Source organism: Perissodus microlepis, chromosome 18 (genome assembly GCF_051167445.1).
Source record: "Perissodus microlepis isolate ML-2025 ecotype Zambia chromosome 18, ASM5116744v1, whole genome shotgun sequence".
Taxonomy (NCBI): Eukaryota; Metazoa; Chordata; class Actinopteri; order Cichliformes; family Cichlidae; genus Perissodus; species Perissodus microlepis.
Window position 1 is genome coordinate 30,713,051 of NC_140478.1, and position 21,682 is coordinate 30,734,732.

At 41.2% G+C, this 21,682-nt stretch overlaps 1 protein-coding gene across 1 annotated transcript in view; it reads left to right on the top strand.

Annotated features, from left to right (window-relative positions):
* basp1 (brain abundant, membrane attached signal protein 1) overlaps positions 1–5,519 on the top strand; it is a 47,597-nt gene extending 42,078 nt beyond the window's left edge. The window contains exon 2 of the mRNA XM_084913762.1: positions 1,305–5,519. Within this exon, the coding sequence (XP_084769888.1) occupies positions 1,321–1,968 (648 nt within the window). The 5' untranslated portion in view covers positions 1,305–1,320 and the 3' untranslated portion in view covers positions 1,969–5,519. The remainder of the gene's footprint in view (positions 1–1,304) is intronic.
* Positions 5,520–21,682: the final 16,163 nt, after the last annotated feature.

The following is a 21,682-nucleotide window of genomic DNA, read 5'->3' on the forward strand; positions in this document are numbered from 1 at the left end:
AGGATCTCTGCACTGAGAAGATTTAACCCCAGAAATCTCATTCTGCACACTAAAACAGCAACACAGATCTTTTTTATGTCTACTTCTCTGCAAAAATAGTCTTTCCCATCAACCAAGCCATGTTCGGCGGCCATTTGAGGAACTTAAGAGACTGTTTGATTTGAGTGTTGTCTCAGTAACTTATTTGAATTTCCTCTTACTGCTGGCATCTGAGCTTTGAAAGCTCTTTTGTGCACTTATAATTAGATGTTCCTGATCTGAAAGCGGAGAAACTAGATGTGCCTACTCTCTGTTGTCCAGGATGATGGAATACATGAGCGAGGTCTCTTTTTTGGACTTGTAGTTTAAAGGCTTCTGCATTTTTCTTACAGTGAACATCAATTATTCCGATGACTATTACTTCTTCTAGTTTTTTCTCTGTTCTAATATGTGGAAAACGAAAAGATCATGCTGTGCTTCTCTCTGGGGGGCATGTGGGTCATGCTGAAAGAATGCATTAAAAATGTAATTTGAGAGCTGGTTTTCCAGAAATGCATGGGTTCTGCATACACATTACACGGTCCAGATTTTGCACTTTTTGTCTCAAATAAAAAGTGAAGACTGATGGTGCAACAAAGCAACAACCTTTCAGTGGCCAATAGCTTATAAAGATTAGCTCATAACCTCTCAATGTCCACCCGATTCTGGCAAACCTCTTGGGACTCAGGTTAGATTGCATTTTAGCCACATGCCAAACAAATGTAGTTTCAGAAAATTTAAATATTTGAAATTTCAATGCTAAAAATAAAAACTCCAATTAAAAAGTAAATGTGAATCTGATCTAACTTCCGGTCTTTGGCTGGTCAATCAATGCATCTACACACCTCATATTTCCCTTCCAGGTCTTTGATTATATGCCTTCCAACACTACAGGGTTAGGGTTTGGGTTCCCACTCATTCACACCTCTCATTAATATGATCCAGATCCATGCTTCTTCCATTTGCAGTTCTGTGGTTCCTGTTAGTGCACAAACATTGAGCTAAAACTAGCCTGCGCATGATTTTGGATTTCTGGGGAATGTGACTCGTTGCACCTCCTAGTGTTTCAACATGGTATTACATGACAGTGCAACCCAGCCTAGTTTTAACTTAAGGCGATATCTCTCCAACACAACACACATACGTCTCAGACAGAATGCCATAGCGGTTGTTTGACATGCTGTTAGTACATTTTGCTATAGCTTTAATGCATTTTCACCCAAATGCATTCTCTGTGATATAATATCTACTTTTACTAAAAGTCTTATTTTTTCCTTCTCTTTCAGAGGCCAGTGATACAAAATGGGAGGCAAGCTCAGCAAAAAGAAGAAGGGGTACAGTGTAAACGATGACAAGGCTAAAGACAAGGATGCCAAAGCAGAGGGGGCCTCAGCAGAGGAGAGCGAAGCACCGAAAGACAACAAGGACGGGGCTCCAGCTGCCGGTGATGCTAAGGAGGTAGCTAATGACACGGCAGCCAAGGAGGCGCCAGCAGCTGATGCCGCGGCACCCAAAGAGGAGGAAAAGAACGCAGCTCCTGCCGCAAAGGAGGCAGAGAAACCTGCCGCCAACGCTGAGCCGAAAACGGAGGCGCCCAAGAGCGCAGAGCCCGCCAAGGTCGAGGAGAAACCAGCCGCCCCTGCCCCGGCCAAAGAATCGGCCCCGGCAGCGAAGGAAGCCGAGGCTAAGGCCGCGGCACCCACCCCTGCAGCCGAGAGCAAAGATGAGGCCGACGCCAAAAAGACTGAGGCCCCTGCGGCACCAGCAGCCAAAGCCGAAGCGGCCCCCGCTGCCTCCCCCGACCCCAAGCCTACAGAGGCAGCGGCAGCTCCCGCCCCGGCAAAGGAGGCCACCCCTGCTCCTAGTTCAACACCAGCCGCCGAACCTCCCAAGGAGGCAAACGCCACAGAGGCACCAAGCAAGGATCAAACCGTAGCAGTTCAAGATTAATGGACAGCCACTTTTCGGAAATGAAGAAATAAATTACCTAACTCAACAACGATGAAGATTAAAAAAGAAAGAAATTTACTAGTCCACCCATATTATGATAATAACAACAATAATAATAATAATTGTAATGATGAAGATTTGTTGATCGAGGAGGACTGAAGCAACCACCTGGAGAAGTTTCCCACCGCTGCAGATGATTATTGCTATTATTATTGTTATGTTTTATTTCTATTTTTTTTCTGCTGTAGTATTTGAACTTTGATACGAGTGTATGTCGGCCATACGCCTCGCCATTTATCCGCCATTCCTCTCGCTCATACAGTCCCACAAAGTTTGGCCTGATTCCCACGTCAGCCCACAGAAGGCTCCTGCATTCGATCTGTGGACGTCTAAATTTTGGGGTTCTGATGGAGGGAAGGGGAGAGGTTAAGAAAACACCTTACCAGCTGGACTCAAGTCGAATCTGTCCCCTCTTCGGCTCTCCCTCTTCCTCTCATCCTCCTCGTCAGAATATTGTGATTTTGGCTCTGGCCTGGTACCTCCAGCTTTTCAGTGCTGTGGAGTCGTGGTTGTGGTCGTGCGTGATTGTGTGTGGTATTGTCGGGTTGTGTTGCTTCCTATTTTTCTCTCTAAAAAGATCCCACTTTCTTTGAAGAGCTTTTACTTGGAGATTCATTGCGAGGGCTGGGAATTTTCAGGCTTTCTAAGGCATTTCGCAAGGTTGGTAAAGGTGGGCTTTGCAGAGAAAAAGACAACATTAGACATTAAACAGTTGTAGGATTTTTCAGATAAACTTCTACATTTTGTACTGAAACCCTTAGCTATATTGTTAGTAAACTAAGTGGGTTTTTTAACATTTGTATTGCTTAGATAATCTGCAAAGCCTCGCTGAAACGATCTCTAAAATGTTCTTAGAAAGTTCAATGGAAGCCTCTCGTCCTCGAGCAAAATCTGAAGACAAATTAGAGTAAAAATTATCGTATACGTTTTTTTTGTTTGTTTGAAAAGACATATCTTTTGCTGACCTGGGTGAAGTAGACAGTACGGTCACATCTTAGAGGTTGTTTGAACTTGCTTAAAATACCAAGAAGGTGATGTTTGCTCCTTCATGGGTAGAGCTCAGTTAGTGAATGCTCAGTTGTGCGTTTGTAACCTAAATAGACTAGACTGGCACTCAAACATCCTGTGATTGTCTGGAAGACAAATCATTTCCTTAGCGAAAGTAAAAGGGCGTAAAACTGACTGCAAGACACACTTTCGATTCAAGTATGAGCAGCACAATATGTTTCTGAAAGGAAAAAGTCAACAGTGGATTCTTTTACTTTGAAATAAAATTGTTACATGCTCACATACAATCTCCTGACACCAACATTTCCTTTGTCAGTAAACCAAATTACGGTAAAAAAGACACTATCCAACTAGTAGAGCCGTTTCATATTCAATATTCAAGTTTAATGGGCCTACCAGAGAAAACCTTACAGCACTAAAGCAGTCTGCCCTGTTGAGCAAACCTCACCTTTTTGGTATCAAACCAGTGAAAAGGCCTTAAGCGAGAGCGCTCACAATGCTGTTTGACCCAGGTCTGATTTACTGGGTTTTGAATCAGTGTAGCTTTCCACCACTAACAGTCTGATACCACTGAAGAACAGGCAGGACGCAGGATTTCAGCAAACGATCAGAGCCATCAGCAACCAATTCAGTGTAATATGGTCCATGTTTCTAAGGCTGGATGGAAAGGCCTTGCACATGGAAGGGAGCCTCTGATTTAGTCATTATCGCCATTCGTGCATTTTCCTTTACTGTTTGGAAATATAGGTTACATGTATGTACATCTGTGCAGTGGTGGAAGGAAAAGTACTAAAGTACACCTTTGATACATTAAAAACTAGCAATATTAATAGATGTCTCCACCCAAATTTATTTTTACTGTAAACACCAAGCACACTTTTGAAAACACCCAGCTTCCACCGCTTGAGGAACTTTTTTTAAAGCCAAAACACTTTGGTGTAAAACCGTAAACAGTGTGAGACTTTGAAAGAATCATGACGATATCTTTGGTCATGGCAGTGGAGTCCTGCAAACAAAAATAGCTTGGGACTAAACATCCACAGCAAAACTTTAGGATTCCAGCAAAGGGGAGACTTAGGTTGAGTTGCGATGGACGAGGGGAGGACAATGTAGCATGGAAGAAAGTAGAAGAGACATAAATGGCACGTGATCCAGTGGGTATGCCAACAACAGTATGCATCAAATATGACGTCTTACCCAAGTGTATTAGAACCACATTGCACAGTGTGGCTCAAATTGCGTGTATGGAGACCTTTAAGGGTTTTTAGTGGGAGTAATCTTGCACAGAGATGGATGCTTAGAAAGCAGCAGTTGTGGTATTGACTCCATTCTTGGTTTTTCACTCGTGTTCATCACTTGTGCGAGTAGGACGTGGCGGTTGTTCGGCATGGTGTTAACTCCACCCATCCTCCGCTACTAATGAATTACCTGGTTAAAAAAGTTAAGGTGACATTACAGCGTTTTACAGAGCTGAGCATCCTCAAACTCTCAGCAACCAGCAAAAACCAGCCCATTCAGATTCATACATGTGCACCAGGTTTACGGTGATACTGAGACAGTTCTAACTTGTCACATGTGGACGTTTAAGGACCCCATAGCATCACTTTTAAATGCACTGGTTAAGTGTAACCCAAATCTCTGTCTTGTACTAAACCTGTGTGCATGTGCGTCGTGCTGCTTGTGTCTTTAGCACAGTGCAGTTATGCAGCACTCTCAGTGCAAACAAGTGAAAATAGAATACACCGGCCCAGGAAAAACAAAGGAGGGATTTTTATCATTGATACTACAGTAGAAACATTTTGATGATTATCATATGAGATGAAAAAGGAAGAAATGACAGTGAAAGAAAACTAGCAGGACAGATGGAAGAAAGAACGTGAAGGACAAGAAAGCTCAGATTTTAGATTGTACTTCATGATGAACACAGTGGAGGAAGTAGTACGACTTTATTGAGCTAAATGCTTTTGCACAAAACAGTCAAGTAAGGTACCAGCAACCCAAAATTGTGCTTGGCTTATTCAAACCAACATTCGTCTTTCCACCTTTGCATGTATGTAAGTATATGTATATATATATTTAGTCATCTCAGCCATCCATCTGCCACTTTTCAGTTCCATCCATGTGACGTTCAGCGTTTTCCTCCCAGCACTCGTCAAACCGTAGCAGAAACAAACACTCGAGGAGCGCCGCTTGTCACTTGGCTCAGTTTTTTCTTCCTCTCTTGACTCAGTAACTTGCATGTCCGTGGTTGGGTGAACCTGTAGTCCTGTCTTTTTGGTCAAGTGGAAAAAATAATAATAATTTTTCAGTCTGCATCCATGGCAACTACAGTTGATATTTTCATCCCATGTTTCATCACTGCTACTTCCACACCACACGTTCAGACAAACAAACAAAAAGATGATATGGAAATTGATGCATTCAAAATTATATGTACTTGTATAAATGGTGGAACAGTAATAAAACGTACGAAATTGACTTGAGGATTCTGTGCAATGCAATTTTTTTCAAATGCACTCCAGACACATCAGAGTCACACCTGCCAATGAGGCTGATACGTTATTGTTACATCGTAGCATTTGAACAAACAATTTAATGCAGCGTTAGGACTATTGTAGAAGAAGAAATTAAAAAGTGAAAGTACATTTGTGAATGTGATAAAAAAAAAAAAAAGGTCAGTTAAGCCATATTTCATTGTTCGACTGACAGAGTATCTAGTGATTCTAAACTTATCTCAAGCTATCCTCAAGCAAGCTTAGAAAGTAACACTGAATCTACGTCTTTAGGTTTTATAGGTTGGAAATTACATCAGGTATCTCTGTGATGCAATCAGACTTTATATGCATCACAAACATGCGTTCACTAGAACTTCTGAAGCCTTCAAAATGATTTCAGGATTTCTGCAGCGATAACATGTTGATCTTAATCGTAAACAAATCCGATCTGACTATTAGTAATGCACTATTTTAGTCTTTTTAGTTTTCATATGTTTATTGAACACAACAGGAAATCACAGTCCAGAAAATATATAAATGGTGTGTGCTAAGGCAGGCAACTCATTTTACATCGTGGGCCATGTACAGCTCAGATGATTAAATTACCATTTCTGTCAGTGTGAAGATGTTTAACTACACGTTTCTTCTCTGACACATGTCAGTATAAGAAAAAGAAGACTGAGTTCAACAACATGTCTATATGACAAAGAAACCCTGTTGTAGTAAAAGTAAAAGCAGTGACTCATTGGGCCTAAACTGTGAGAAATAAATGTGTAAAATTACAGAAAATTCTGATAGCTGATTGGCCAGACGATCCTGTAATTGTAAAGTGGAGCATTTTTGTTAATTCACAGAAAATTTTCTATTTTTATTATTGATTTTATTGTGGACATATAAAATTGCTATTTCCATAGCCCATAGTGAAAAAAGCAGGACCATCTCTGTCATTTAATTGTTTATTACTTTATTGTAGTATGAAAGGCCACAGGTGAGGTCTCCTCCTTCACATGTTCCAAAGCTGTCCTTTGGGCTGGATTGGAATCTTCGCCTGGGCAATTGTGGTCCCTGGTCCTTATGTTTGATACCCCTGTGCTAAAGTATTCACTAAAAGCTTTGTAGAGGTGTACCTGCCTATAAATAAATCCATATTAAGTCAGGTTAACGACTGCTGTCCTTAAGCCACATGTTGATCACAACAACCGTCACAGGACCGTACAGGAAGCATTAGAGGGATGCACAAAGGTAAAAAAGGCCACACATGTTTAAATACACAAATGATCCAAAGCAGCGAATAAGAATAAGAAATGGAGAGAAATGGACAAATGGAGACTGTTGCTACTCTCCATAGCAAAAAGCATCTGCAAGGGTCAGACCGAGAACTCAGCATGCAACACTGAGAAAAGCAATGGAGCAACATCTGCACAAAACACTAAAATCTGATGGTCATTTTTTTATTTTTAGGATTATTTATATCGTTATATATAATCACTTGTGCAAGACATCAGTATCAAAAGGTTGCCAAAGAGAAACTCGTGTTCTTCACAAGTTCTTCTGTTCGCCTCTTGCCTCTATCACCTATTCCCATTGCAGGCAAATCTGAGCAAAGGCTCTCACTGCATGTGCAGCTTCCCAAGTGTTAGACAGTAAGACAAGAACAGAATTATTTTAAGGAAGTGTGAAATTTGGGTTTGATCAGTGATGGATGCACCATCCTCTGAAGTCTGTTATGAAACAGACTGTTTACTACAGCACAGGCAGGAAGTCAAATATAATAAAAGTCTATAAAAAGACAAAATATTACTCATGAAACGAGTTTTCATTTCAAGATGTCAGTTTAGGTGCTGAAGCCCCGTTAACTGATATTTTATGACCCAACAGGTGAGTAAGAGGAAAAGAAGCTTGAGCAACGATTGCAGTGAAAGCAGCTTATGAAGCAGCTTTTGTGGCCTGGAGGGCAAAACTGACCAGGTGAACCATGTAAGCTGTTGACTGCGTGAAACAGTGATGCAGTCACATTCTGAATGCTTTGTTTTGGCCTTTAGACAGAAAGAATAGAAGTCAGATCTTTCATTTCACCGTTTCTCACAACGAAAGCACAACTCTGGATTTGTAAACAGAGTGAACACGCTCATCATACAAACTCTATAAAGGGTTTTATGGTCCCTTTGTTGCACCTCACAATGCGAGGCGCATTCAATCTGAAAACAAGGAGCAACATTATGGTGCGACTTTCAGGAAATGTAAACCAGCACTGACGTGTGTTCTAAAAAGCTGCTACGGGGACGTAACAGCTGGTTTTGTTGAGGCTGAATGCAGCCCAAAGCAATTTTCAGTGTCACTAATGCAGCTTTTTTGTTTTTTAACCTAGATCACTATGGCAACTTATGCTGAAGACGCGTGCATGTTACAGTCCAGTGCAATTCATCATTCAGTTCAGTTCAGTCCTTCTAAAGCAGATCTCAGCACTCAGTAGCCTTCCTGAAACACCCGGGGGCTGTCACTTTCAGTTATTTTAAAGCATACAAATAAATGAAAGGTCAGTGATTACACCTGGACATAAAAACTGTGCCTACAGACGTACAAAAAAAAAAATCCAAAGGAAAGTTTGCATAATTTGCCAAAAATAACCTTTCAAAAATCTGACACATTGCTCTCTAACAAGAGTCCCGCTTTTTCTGTTAGTGCACACTTAACCTCGAGCAAATAAAATCGACCTATTTCATCCAGCTCACAGGCATTTTATTGATAAATTAGTAGAATAATCAATCAATAAAGAGAAAATTCACTGTCTAAATGATTTCACATTTAAATCATTTACACAGTCAGTGATTCCAGAATCCTAAATGTTCTGATTTCTGTCTTTGTTGTAGTTTTAGATGAAATATTTTCAGAGTTTGGTCACACAAAAAAGCAAGTTCAAGATTCCCTCTTTGACTCCAAATGGCAGGATTAAAACAGGCTTTTGAATAAATAGCTACACATTTATAAAATTCTTAGCTGAGCACACAACGTGAAGCTATGTCAAGGTCTCACAGGTTGAGCACGCTCTGTGTGTCGTTCGAGCTGACCGAGTTCATTCAGATAACACCAGGCCCACCTACATAGTGTCTGTGGGGTCACGACACTCCCGCTAAGCAATAATTCCACCCACCTTATCACGCAGAAAAGAAAAATATTGATGAGGTACCTGAAAGAAGACAAGTATAAAGAAACCAAACCCTTGCCCACAGGTAATGATTGATGTCTTTATCTCTTCCTCCTTCAGAGGGAGCGAGGGCTGTAAATCAAAGGCTTAATAACGCTGCTGTGATTTACACCTGTTCAGATGCCATTTCTCACCTTCCGCGTGCCTTTGCTAAGGCCACAGCAAGGCTAGATAAGGTGTACAGAAATAGGAACTGCATGAGACTGATCCCAGAAAGCAAAGCTTCAGAATGTATAAACCTGAACGTTCTCTAAAAAAGGTCAAAATAAACACATTTTACATGGACGAAGTTTTGGTGATGGTGATTGTTTTAAAGGTGGAGAAGGATATTAATTTATGTACTTATATTACTAGATGATTGGATTATTTTATGCCAGGTCTGATTGGTTTGATAGCATGGCAGAAAGAGAACGTGTTCCTTTGTGATGTCAGGCCACAGCTCCAGCTGTCAGCTGTGAAGACCCCACCTGCCGTTTTGATCCCGATTGACAGCCAATCAGACGGAAGTTGGCCTATGACACAACAACAGCCTGCTCATGACCTGATATGGACTATTCAGGGTGTTGGTTCAGATCAGGAATAATGGACAGAGTACAACCCTTGAACAATGTGAGATAATGTGGGACACCTGAGATAGGACAGCTTCCAGTTTCCCAGCAGAAAGTTGTGTAAACATCACAAAGCAAATACGCAATGACTTTTTTCATGTAGGTAGGTGCAGGTTCGCATTCTTTTCCCCGGTTTTGGTAATCAGCACCGTCTTTCCTGCTGACATCACACGAGTTGTGAAATATGGCAAAAACTGATTGGAAACAAGGTGACTCCATACCCTCCCAGTCTGACACACACCATCACAGCAGACACAGACAGGAGGAAGAGAGCAAAGACAATTTGTCTGAGGTGAATGATGATCTAAGGGTCCAGTATAAGCTAAATAAGGATTATTTTAGTCATGAAGGGTGATGAGAGCACACAGGAGACAGAGGAAGGTCACAAAGTAAACAAATGATGACAAAAACAGAAAATGGCTTAAAAACGCAGAAACCAAAAGTAAGATCTGACAAAAGGAGAAGTCGTTCAAGAAGTTTAATTAGGAAACGGGGCGTAGGTTAGGGCTAATCGCAGAATGAAGCAATTACCAGCAGGTGAAAGAAATCTGAGAGGATCACACAATCCTGAAGGAGAGAAAAAACTGACCCGGATACCAGCGTATCAGCACGGCCAAAATTTATCATGCATGTATGTGGAAGTACCCTCTCTGGATTATACTAAAATTAAGTGCACTTCAGAGCAACTTCACATTAATTGATTCGCAACTGCCAAATTCACAAGTAATTACTGAGCTGAACATGGATGTTTTCATTCTCTGTTTGTCTGCTTTTGCTGGTGAAATGAAGGACTTTGCTGCATTAATATTCAGTGGCTTTATGCACTGAAAAAAAGACAGATTCCCAAACGCAACAATCTTTCTGCAGACACTTTATAAAGAGTAAGAAATTTACAAACAGGGCAGATACGGAAAGTGACGGTGGTAAGGACGGCCTGAAACAAGCAAAAGTGGTTAGAGACCATTAAGCTAAGGCTGCATGCAGACAGCTGTACAGAGGGGAGGTAATGAAGTGGCAACAGGTAAGTGACAGCTGAGAGTCGCCAGTGCCAGAGTTATCGTTCATGACAAGAGTTTGAGAAAGACTTAATATGCATGTTATTCTTCTGCCCTGTAGTGATTCTTATCCAGATTGTTTTGGTGTGAATATTCAGTATTAGTGGAGACACTGTGTATAACTGTCAATGTGTGCTGTGGCAGGCAGGATGTAGGACCCAACTGCAGGACTCGCGGCAGCTTTATTGCTGGGAAAAACTTTTTCATAAGAAATAAACTTCACAACAAACAAACCAAAACCTCAATCATGAAAACTAGAAGCTAAACTGGACACTAGAAACTACGAAACATGAGCTAAGTAAGCAATTAACTGTGAACTAGCATTTCCGCAGGGACACAAAGGGAGAAACCACAGCAGGGGAAGGGTACGAGAGAAACACAGGACTCAAATACACAGGCAGGACAACGAGAGGATGGGGAACAGGTGGTAACACAGCTGGGACTAATCAGACCTAATGAGACAAAGGAAGCAAAGCAGAATACACTGACAAAGGAATTAACATTGACTGTCAAAGTAAAACAGGAAGTATAACACAGAGACGCGGACTTGACACTGAGACCGAGACACGACTGACTGGAAAGACAGAGGGAACATGAAGACACACGTGACAAGGCGTGAGAAAGGCAAAATAACAGAAACCAAAATATAACTAAAACTAAAAATGTAACACAAGCAGAACCAAAACCCATGAATTGCAGTAACTGTAGCTGTGGATGCTGTGATAGTTTGAAGTGACCTACATTTGTTCTTTATTGTTCTCGTGTGGTCACTATTTGAACTTTCAGCTTTACTGTCTGCTGATTTTTTTTTTGCTTTCTTTAGTTAATAAGAATAAACTCAAAAGGATTTTAGACACAAACCATTGCTTTATGAGTCCTGAATGGTGAGCTGAGGGCAAGTAATCCTTAGTGAGTCACCTCTTAATGATGAATATGAGCTCCACCGATAAAGACTGCTGTTTACTCATCGTAATAATGGGAGTTGCTGCTGGCGTGATCCCAGCAGTACATGGTGTCTAAATGATATTGAAATTACTTTAAAGGCCACAATATGCCACTATTTCAGAAATTATCTCAACCCTAGGACACTAAACCGCCCACACACACATTAGTTCTTTGTTCCCCTGGAATAACAAACTCTCAACAGTCGGATGCATCCTGACATTTCTATTTCAGTTTTTATTGAAAACACTCGCAAAGCCAAGTCTGTCTCTCTGTCTGTCAGAAATATTAAAATGCTCAGAAGCAGAAGCTCTGACCTTTACTGTGTGGAGCGAACCAGAACCACACACACACACACACACACACACAGATTTCCTGTGGCACTAACCATTGGCTGCAAAGCTTCAGAGGCTGAAAACTGGATGAACAGGGAACAATGAAGAAAAAAATCATCTTTTGTCTCTGCTGCTATTTTCTCTCAAAATCTGGTTCATCATGTCTGTCAGGGAAAAGAGTCACTCATGCAATAATTACAGAGCTAAAAAGCTGACATTCTGAGGACTTCTGTCTGCAAGTGTCAGATAGTGACATCGTTATGAGCTGAAAGTAGAAGGTGTGTCAGTACAATAAGAACAAATTTGAGAGGTAAAATCTGATGAAACAAGAAACATCAAAAGTTTAAAAAGCACAAAATTCATGTTATATTTCAAATATTAACTCTATCACGGTTCCTTATGTCACTTTGTTCAGGTTTCCTACAGCTTAACTTAGATTTCTGAGTTAAGCTCATAATGCTCTAAGACTCAGAAAAAAAATCCTGGACCAGCTAAACAATCATCAAAACTAGAGAAAACCTCACCAATGTGTTAGATTATTGCTGTCTGGTTTGTTCAAGGCTTAATTTGCACAATAATATAAAGAGTAATATAAAAAGGTGTTTGTGTAGGTTCTCAGTCACCCAGGTCATGGAGATATAAGGAGTTTAGAAACCAGCTGGACTTCTTTAAGTTTCTTGAAGAAGTTCCACCTCTCACCCAAGGAGCTCCTTCAGTTCTAGGACCAAATTGTGGAGAGTCCCATGCAGGTTTATAAAGCCATAATGGGAGTTGTGCCTTCTTTCCAAGGATATAAGAAGGTCTTTATCAGCATTCACAACAAGCGATTCTGTTGTAAGTCAGGCCATTGTTCAAAGTCTGAAACACTCTCTGCACCACAGACTCTGTGCTTTGAAACACTTACAGTATTTGTTCAAGACCCAGTTTTATGCATTTCTCCATTTCTCTTCAAATTGCATTGTTAGAAAAGTCTTGGCATTTTTAAAACATTTGAAAGATTGATGCAAATATTAAATATTAATTAAGAATTTACTTTCAGGTTAAATCGATGCTTTCTAAAACTGGTAAAGAAACTACAGGAAGACTTATTTTAACCACTAAAAAAAAAATCAAGCACCTAGCCATGCAGTCTGCCATTACAAACATTTGTGAAGGAATGAGTCACTCTAACGAGCTCGCTGAATTTGAGTGTGGTACTGTAATTGGATGACACCGCTGCAGCAAGTCAATTTGTTAAATCCTTTCTCTTTGTAGATGTCCCACAGTCAATCATGTGTAAGTGGTATCATTACAAACTGGATATGTTTATGAACCAAAACAACTCAGTCAAAGTGACAGACAACATGAAGTTAGAGACCCGGGTGCTACGGCAGAGTGTGTAAAAGTCACCGAAGCTCTAGTGACTCAATAACTGCAGTGTGGTCACGGTGTGGGTCTCCATGGCAGAGCAGCTCCTGTAGCTGTGTGGTCTGTCCATACTGTGCAAGTCTCGTCACTCAGCACATGTTTTGGAAATGCCTTCAGAAAATAAACCCTTATCCAACAGGAAGAGAACCTCAACATTGATTTCAAACACCACCAGGGCATAAAAACTGCACATATGGAATCACAAGTACATTTCACAGAGTTTTGCAGTGTGTCTGCTTCATGTAAGGCTGAGTCCAGACACTGTATCTATGTATCTATGTATGTGGCTGCTCCCACCTTAAATATATTTCATACTAATAAAAGAAAACAGTCACTTACCTTCATCTTTACTATGATGTGACGTATGCCCACTGCCACACAGCTGGGACGCTCATTAACGTCAGCTGGGGACAACAGTTTACAGATGTTTTATGATCACCCTCCATGTAGTAAGTGACGTCTTATGAGGAGGCTCGAATAAAGGTTTGTTTCAGTGGAGCTTTTAGGAGTTCTTCTGTCTGCTGGTGGCTCTGAGTGTTTTGGCTCCACGATGAGACACAAGGACAACTCAGCTGCTTCCAGATAAGGAGACAAAATACGTGTGTGAGCTTAGAACATCAGAGATGTGTCCTATATAGATTTCAATCAAAGATTCTAGAGTGATATCATTTTCTTTTACAATGTTTTCTCCCTGTTTTTCTGTACAGGGTTAAAAATGTACCAAGAATCAAAAGCTTTCTTTGTTTTCCATCACCTGCACTGCTGTCTAACCACAGGTCAGAGTGTGAGGACACGCTCTCATATCAAGAAGCTGTGAGTTTGTCCCTCCCTGTCGCTCACGTGGATCCTTTTGTTTCTTTCCATCTGATGCGACTGTTCTTTGAAGCCTGTGTGGAGAACTGTGCGAGCGCTGGTTTCAAAGAGTTTGTGTCATTTAGCTCGCTGACTGTGAGAAGGTCCTTACCCAGCCTCAATCGCTCAGCGTTTCAAAGCTAGGCGTGTGGGGGAGGATCAGAGAGAGAGAGAGAGACATGGAGCTACATGGAGGCGAAGCCTTGTGGAAGATCAGTCAGATCCTCTTGACTGGTGGATGCCCACATTCAGGGGACCTTGGGACCAAATGCTCCAAATCTGCCGGCACTCGCCTCAGTGGCTGTCGGTGACAATCTGCTACGATGTTTGACGCCACACAGTCATGTGATGGTGATCGTGTTTTAGGCTCAGGGGGGAGAGAGCAGGATGTCATGTAATGTTTAGGAAATGACACCTTGATATATTTCACTGGTGTTGCTTTTTGGATGAATATGGAGGAGTTACATTCTGTATTATGACAAAAGCTATACTGAAATATGACAGCCAATCAGACAAACAGAATCTGGCTCACTGGGAATAGTTTACTGGACACAAAAGGTCTTTCTTAATAAAGTGGTAACTCCAAATGGCAGCAAGTACTTGTAAGATTCAATTTTCATTTAATTTAGCACGTGTGTGTGTCTGTGTGTACCATGTTTATATATCCTTGTGGGGACCAAAAACTTAAATGTTACTATACTTGTGAGGACCAACAGCTCCATATGGGGACAAATTGCCCGTCCCCACAAGTTTGAAGGTATGTCTGAGACTCAAAATGTGGTTATAGTGTCAGGGTTACAATTAGGTTAGGTTTAGGGCAAGGGTTAGGATTAGGCTGTCATGATTTGGCTGTGTGGCAGGCAGCATTGGACCCAGACACAGGACTCACAGACTGGCGGTTAAACTTAAAGCACAGCTTTGTTGCTGGGAAAAAACTCTCCACAGAAAATAGACTTTACAAAAACAAACCAAAACCTCCAAACACAAAACTAGAAACTAAACTGGTGACAGGAAGCTAGAAACTGAGACACTCACACTGGGAATCAAACAGAAACATGAATCAAACACACAGCATAGTGTGGGTATGATACGGAGCAAGGAAAACACAGGGCTTAACTAAACAGTGGAGTAATCGGGGAATTGGAGACAGCTGGGAGAAATTACACCTTAGGAGACAAGGGAAACAAAACTAGAAACACTGACATGAGACACAGACTTTCAAAGTAAAACAGAAAGCGCACAACAGGCTCAGACTTGACACTGAACTAAACCTACATGAAACACAAGGGCACAAGAACAAAACCTAAGAACTAAACTCATAACCAGAATTAAACTGAAACATAAAATAATAATAATCAAAACAGCACAACTAGACAATCAGAACATAAATCGTATCGAATAATACCAAAACACAAGAAACTGAAAATGCTGGGTCAAAATAACCCAGAACCGTGTTGATGGTTAGAGTTACAGTAAGCGGCTAGAGAAAGTATCGTGTCAATGGGAGGTCCCCGTGAGAATAGCAACACCTGACATGTGTGTGTGTGTGTGAAAATGTGTGATTCTGTCACGCTCACTCTCTGTTCAGCTCACAGACTGAACGTGAATGCAGGCTTTAAACGTCCCTCCACCATCACTGCTGTACTTGTGATGTAGCTGCTCTGTTGACATGCTCAGACTTGAATATGGTGCATTTACTGCACTGCATTGTTTACTTGTGGTCTTTTTCTTTTAAAATATCCATCTCTGAAAAAAAAGTTTAAATTAAGACCACTGATGTAAGACAGTCATACCAGCAGCTCCCCAAGCCTTCCTGCGATTGTTGTTTATGGTACCAGAAGAAAACAAGGCTGGGAGCTCCATGATCACAGCCCTGCTCCCAAACAGAAACGACTGAGGGGAAAAAAACAAAAGTGATCCTGAATATTTTGGGTATCTGTGATATATACTGGATTTTTGTTTTAGTGAGACTAAACTATACATTTCAACATTATTGCTTTTAGAAATAAAATAGAAAATAAATTACACAAATTATGAAAACTGTGCTGCAAACAAACATCAGCAAGCAAGATGATTGCGTTTAAAAAGGCTGTACTCTGATTTAATTACTGCAGCTTTGTGCACATACTTCTTAAAATCAATTAATCTCTATAAATGACATGATTCACTCTGTAAAGTGCCCTTATTTTACAAGCCATAGATTAAATCCTTGGTCTGTTAAGTATTTCCCTTTATAAAGTGGTACAGTGAGCTTTTATCTTGTGCTGTCAGTCACTCTGTAATAAGTCGGTGTCACTTTCTCAGATGGCAGCAGTCTCATTCTGGACCCGCAGCTCTTCATCTCTCACATTAACACACACTTTTTCATTACAGCTAAACGGCACTTTATGAAATTAAAGCTTTCATTTCCATATACCATTTTAAGAACGACTCCTTCAGGTAATCTTTGAATCACTTTCAATATAAATGAGCCAAGCCGTCATTAACTCTTTAATACCCTATATTTCTTTATAATCACTTTATTCTCCCTGCCAGTCACTATAACAGCGGCCAACACCTCCTCAAATGATAGCCTTCGCATTTGGGCTCTAACAATCATATATTCAGTTTGCACTAATGCACATCGCAGTCAATCACTGGCACAGAGCTGCTCTTTATACCGAAAGTAAAGTGACGAGCATCTTAAATCATTATTCTTGCTGCAGGGACTTAATACATGATTTTTTTTTCAGTGGTTAATGTGCAATGAGTAATTAGTCCTGATTACACATTTATCCTCTATTGTGTTGTCAGTCGTACTAAATAGATTATCATTAGTACTGCACAACAGTGCAGAGTGCCCCTGTTTTAACTTCCATGACAGTGTGATCAAAATGTTCCAGGAGTGGGCCTTTTTGGTTGGGCCTCTAAAATGCACGCTCAGTCTCTTCCTGTGTGCTTAAACTGTGATCCCGCACCTTTATTTTCACTTTCAGAAGTCCAGAAAGTGTGCGCCTCCACAGCGTCGTGGTTTACACATTTGCTTGGCAGGCTTCACTGACTCACTTCCAGCTGCAAACACAAATTCCATTTGGGGTTATGTCAGGAAGGGCATCCACTGTAAAAGTCTGCCAAATCAAACATGCTGAGCTGCCCACTGTGGTGCCTCACTGTGAAAAGGGAGCAGCTGAAAGTAGCTTCAGAAGTCAACAAAGCACAGAGCGCCATGTCACCTGCATGGGGCAGGCAGTGATGTTTTTCAGTGCCCTCTGTGGCAGCACATTTCAGGTCCTTTCTGCTAAATGTTCTCCATCAGACGATGATGGAGGGTGACAAAGTAGACGTCCATGTTACTCCCAGTCTCACTATTCACCTGACATGAAGCCTTCAGGCTTGGGAAATGTGGACTGGTCCTCTAAACCTGCTCAGTTGTATGTAGACACCCTGCTGTTATCAACAGTGGTGATGTTCAGCACAATTTTTGTGTATTTTGTTTTACTGGGTAACATTTTAACCGCATGTTTCACTTTTTTTACTCGTCACTTCTTTCATTAAAGTTTTATTTTCTAATGACTTCAATATCATTTTAATCCATGCATTGACTTAAGAGCTCAGAGTGAGTCATCCAGACCAGACAGACCCCCAAGAAAACATACTCGGCAAGTGTTTTTTATTAGAAGAATAAGTACAAGTAGTGTTGAGTAAATGTGCTTTTGCCACAATTTTTAGCCCTTTCTTGGAGCCAGCGAAGCATGAGGGCATTCTTAAAATATTCAGTGCTTCCCATGATCTCCCTCATGTTTCCCCAGTCTCCCTCGTTCTTGCGTAACCTTACATAATGTGTTAAATATTTAAAGCGAGTTTAGCTCTGGCGCTCACTTCCCGCTGAAGGAACGAGGATGGCAGTTAGACTCACTCCAGAGAAAATGAACAGTGATGGAAAAATACAACAAGAGACGACTGCTGAAAATAATTACAGGATGTGTTCTCCTGTCTTTGAGGATGCTCACACACCAGAACACAAATATTCATGAAACCTGCCTGCTGCTGGAGCTAATTTGAAATATTTACTCTCCCAAACTAGACTCTGTGACAGCTGTTAACACGTTTGACATGTTCACATTCAGATAGCTTCACATCTACACTGTTTGAAGGAGTCTTCTTATGTAGCAGCAATCTAAATATATATTTGCTGGGGAAAATATTAGTGACAGTTTACGGCTACGTCCACACGCACCCGGGTATTTTTGAAAACGCAGATTTTTCTATGCATTTGCACCTTTCGTCCACACGTAAACGGCGTTTTCGGTCACTGAAAACGGAGATTTTTAAAAACGCCTGCCAGGGTGGATATTTTCGAAAACTCAGTTTTTGCGTTTACGTGTGGACGAGAAAAACTGAGAAAACGCAGCGTCAAAGGTGTGCGCCTTTTTTGACGTCACACTGTGCGCCACGTTATTGTTTCAGTGAAATGAATTTCTACAATACTGTTACTGTTAATTTTACTCTCTGCAGTGTTTAAATGCTTACATATACACACACAGTTACTGTCCCTCCACACATACGACTCGGTTCTGCTTCTATGCCCCAGCTTTGTTTACTTTTTCCCACCGAGGCTTCTAGACTTCTGATTGGCCAACATTTCTGCAAGGTTAGGAATATATCGCCACCTGTTGCTTTGGCATGTTCCTAGCAGCGTTTTCCTTCATTTCTGCCTTTACGTGTGGACGGGATTATTTTGTAAAACGAAAACGGAAAATCTCAGTTTTCAAAAATACCCGTGTACGTGTGGACGTAGCCTACGTCTAAATCAAAGCTGTTTTGTTGTGAGACAGTTGCCTTATAATTAAGATATGCCAGATGTTTCTACAGCCTAAGTGGTACCGACCTTTCTGTGTTCCAAAAATCTGCCGTTAGTTTCATGCATCAGCCTAGAAGAATGTGGTCCAAATTTTAATGCCACGTCTGAGTGTTTTAACCATCAGCATCTAAGTATCATGAGAGCAGGGTGGACCTAGATGATATGAATGATTGATTGATGATATTGTACTTCTTGACTCTAACAAAACTAACACAATGTTGCATTCAAAGAAAGATGAAACTATCAATTAAGACAACAAACTCATCAGGAAAGTGTTAAGAGAGAACAAAGGGAGAGATTTAAGCGCTTATTAAAAGTCTGATTTTCATGATGCCTTTTTGCACATACGTCGCCCTCTATTGGCCATTAGAAAGACTGCAGGTCTAACGTACTTCTGCACTAGAAGATACATCCATCTTTTATATACTGGCTATTCTAACTGAAGCAAGTAACTGGGTTAAGCTGATTTTTCAGTGTAGCTTTTGTTGCTGTTGTAGCTCCACAGTATACTGGCTTTATAGGTTCACCTAACAAGCAGAAGATCCTAGTTTGATCCCCAGAGGAGACACGAGGGCCTCCAGTGCAAAAATCTACCAAATCAAAAATGTGAAGCTGCCAGTTGTGGTGACCTTCTGTGAATAAGAGAGTAGCTAAAAGTAGTGAGTCATACATAATCGCAAGGTGGGTGTCAAAATACGAACGTTTCTGGAGAAACAAAAAGCTTGAAATTGGCCATCTCACACCAAAACAGTCTAAATCAATAAACAGCACTAGTGTCTGTGAAGGTTCTCAGTCATCCAGGTCATTGTAGTCTAAGGAGCTTGGAAAGAAAAGCGTCTGGATTTCTTTAAGTTGCTTGAAGACGTTTCACCTCTCATCCCAGAAGCTTCTTCAGTTCTAAGGTCAAATGGTGGAGAGTCCCAGATTGTTTCCCCCCAAAGAGGGACAAAGGACCCCCTGGCCAGGTTTCACAATGAGCTCACCCGAAACCCTGGCTGATTGTGACCCACACCCGCTTTCACACCTTGGCTCATGTGATTAGGTAGAGGATCATCAGGGGGTCCTTTGTCCCTCTTTGGGGGGAAACTCCCACTGGGTTTAAATCTGGGACTCTCCACCATTTGACCTTAGAACTGAAGAAGCTTCTCAGATGAGAGGTGAAACGTCTTCAAGCAACTCAAAGAAGTCCAGACGCTTTTCTTTCCAAGCTCCTTAGAAAACAGCACTAGTGCAGGGAGAAATGTGTTTTAAAAAATATGAGGAATGGAAACTGTAATGTGCACATTTTTTAACAATGCGCTGACATTTAATGTGCCGGCTCATGAACTGATGGGAAGTGACTGCAGTTTAAGCCAGGACAAAAAAAAGAGTATTAGTTTATAACTCATTAATATGCAGTACTGACTGACATGAAAGGAGCAGCGCATCGATTACCCCCCCCCACACACACACACAATTTGACTGGTTAGTGCTTCATGTGCTCTTTGTACAGCTGTAACAGTCTTTAACTGGTATTATAACAAGTACATGTCAAAACTATTATTTCTTAGTTTAGGGGTATATTAATGATGTCAAAGTGCTTGTAGCTGAACAAATCTGCACTTACTTTATGAACATGATACCAGCAGAATACCAGACCTACAGGCATCATTTCACATTAGTAATGATGTAAATGATGCACAAACATATTTTTAGTGTCTGCAAATTACACCATTACTGACTACCTACACCAACTGTGTTTATTTATCTGATTATTTATTTTATAAATAATATACATACATAATTATTTTATTTTAGATGATAAAATAGTTTTTGTGATTTTTTTAAAAAATAAATAAAAGCGAGTATTGATGGTGAACCTTTTTGAAAAGCAGCATCAAACAGAACATATTTGGTCAGCAGGAATATGCGAGTGTGTAAGAGTAATTTACAGAATTAATAATCATTTTAAGACTCCGCAGAGCTTTCTTGTGAGGAGGCGTCGCCGTTAACGGCCCACAACCAAGAACCTGATGCCACTGCTGCTGAAAGAAAGCGCAGGGGGGCTGAAAACAACTCCAGACACTTGCTTTGATGTCCGACACGATATAACCCCATTGAGAAATCAGTGGAAAAAACTCCACGAAGAAGAACCCGAGCATCGGCCCACCACCTCGCTGAACCGCCTCATTGGTGCGGAGCTTTCCTCTATTGTCACGATTGGTTGCGGAGGCAGCCGCGGTGCCGGCTCTCGCCTAGCAACAGGCACAAGCGCATCCACCGTAGAGCACCCCTCCTCCCCCTCCACCCTACTCCTGCCTTCATATGGGAGAGCAGCTGATGGATGGAGCATGTGGAGACTCACTGAGAGAACGAGGCAGGGACATATGGATGTGAACGCACAAACACATAATGACAGGACTGAAGATGCATGCTATGTGAACACACAAACACACATGCGGTCTGCACATCTTGCACTGTCTTGTTTAACCCTTACATAACAAGCTTCAGCCTGGGGGAGCAGCTGCAGGGGAAATTAAACACACAACATTGGTTAGTTTGAAATTATTCAATCACTACATTCTGCTGTATGTTGGCAGTTTTGAGTCCTACGGAGTGACGCAAGGATGATTTTTTTTCCCAAGCCAACCCAGAACTATGATTTTTCATGCATAAAGTAAAATGCTAACATTAGGCATCATCACAGCATGACACGATAAAATATGGACATAGCTTTTGTTGCATCACCCACGCTTCTGAAGTCCTGCTTTCAAACTCTGAGTGTTTTCACCGCAGCCAATCGTTTGTGACAAAATGTGATGATTGAGGGGCCGATCTGAATGAAACTGCATGCTCATTAGGTTACAACTTATGATCACATCATTTTGTTGCTGTGGAAGGAAGTCACAGTAACCTTAGAGAACCCAC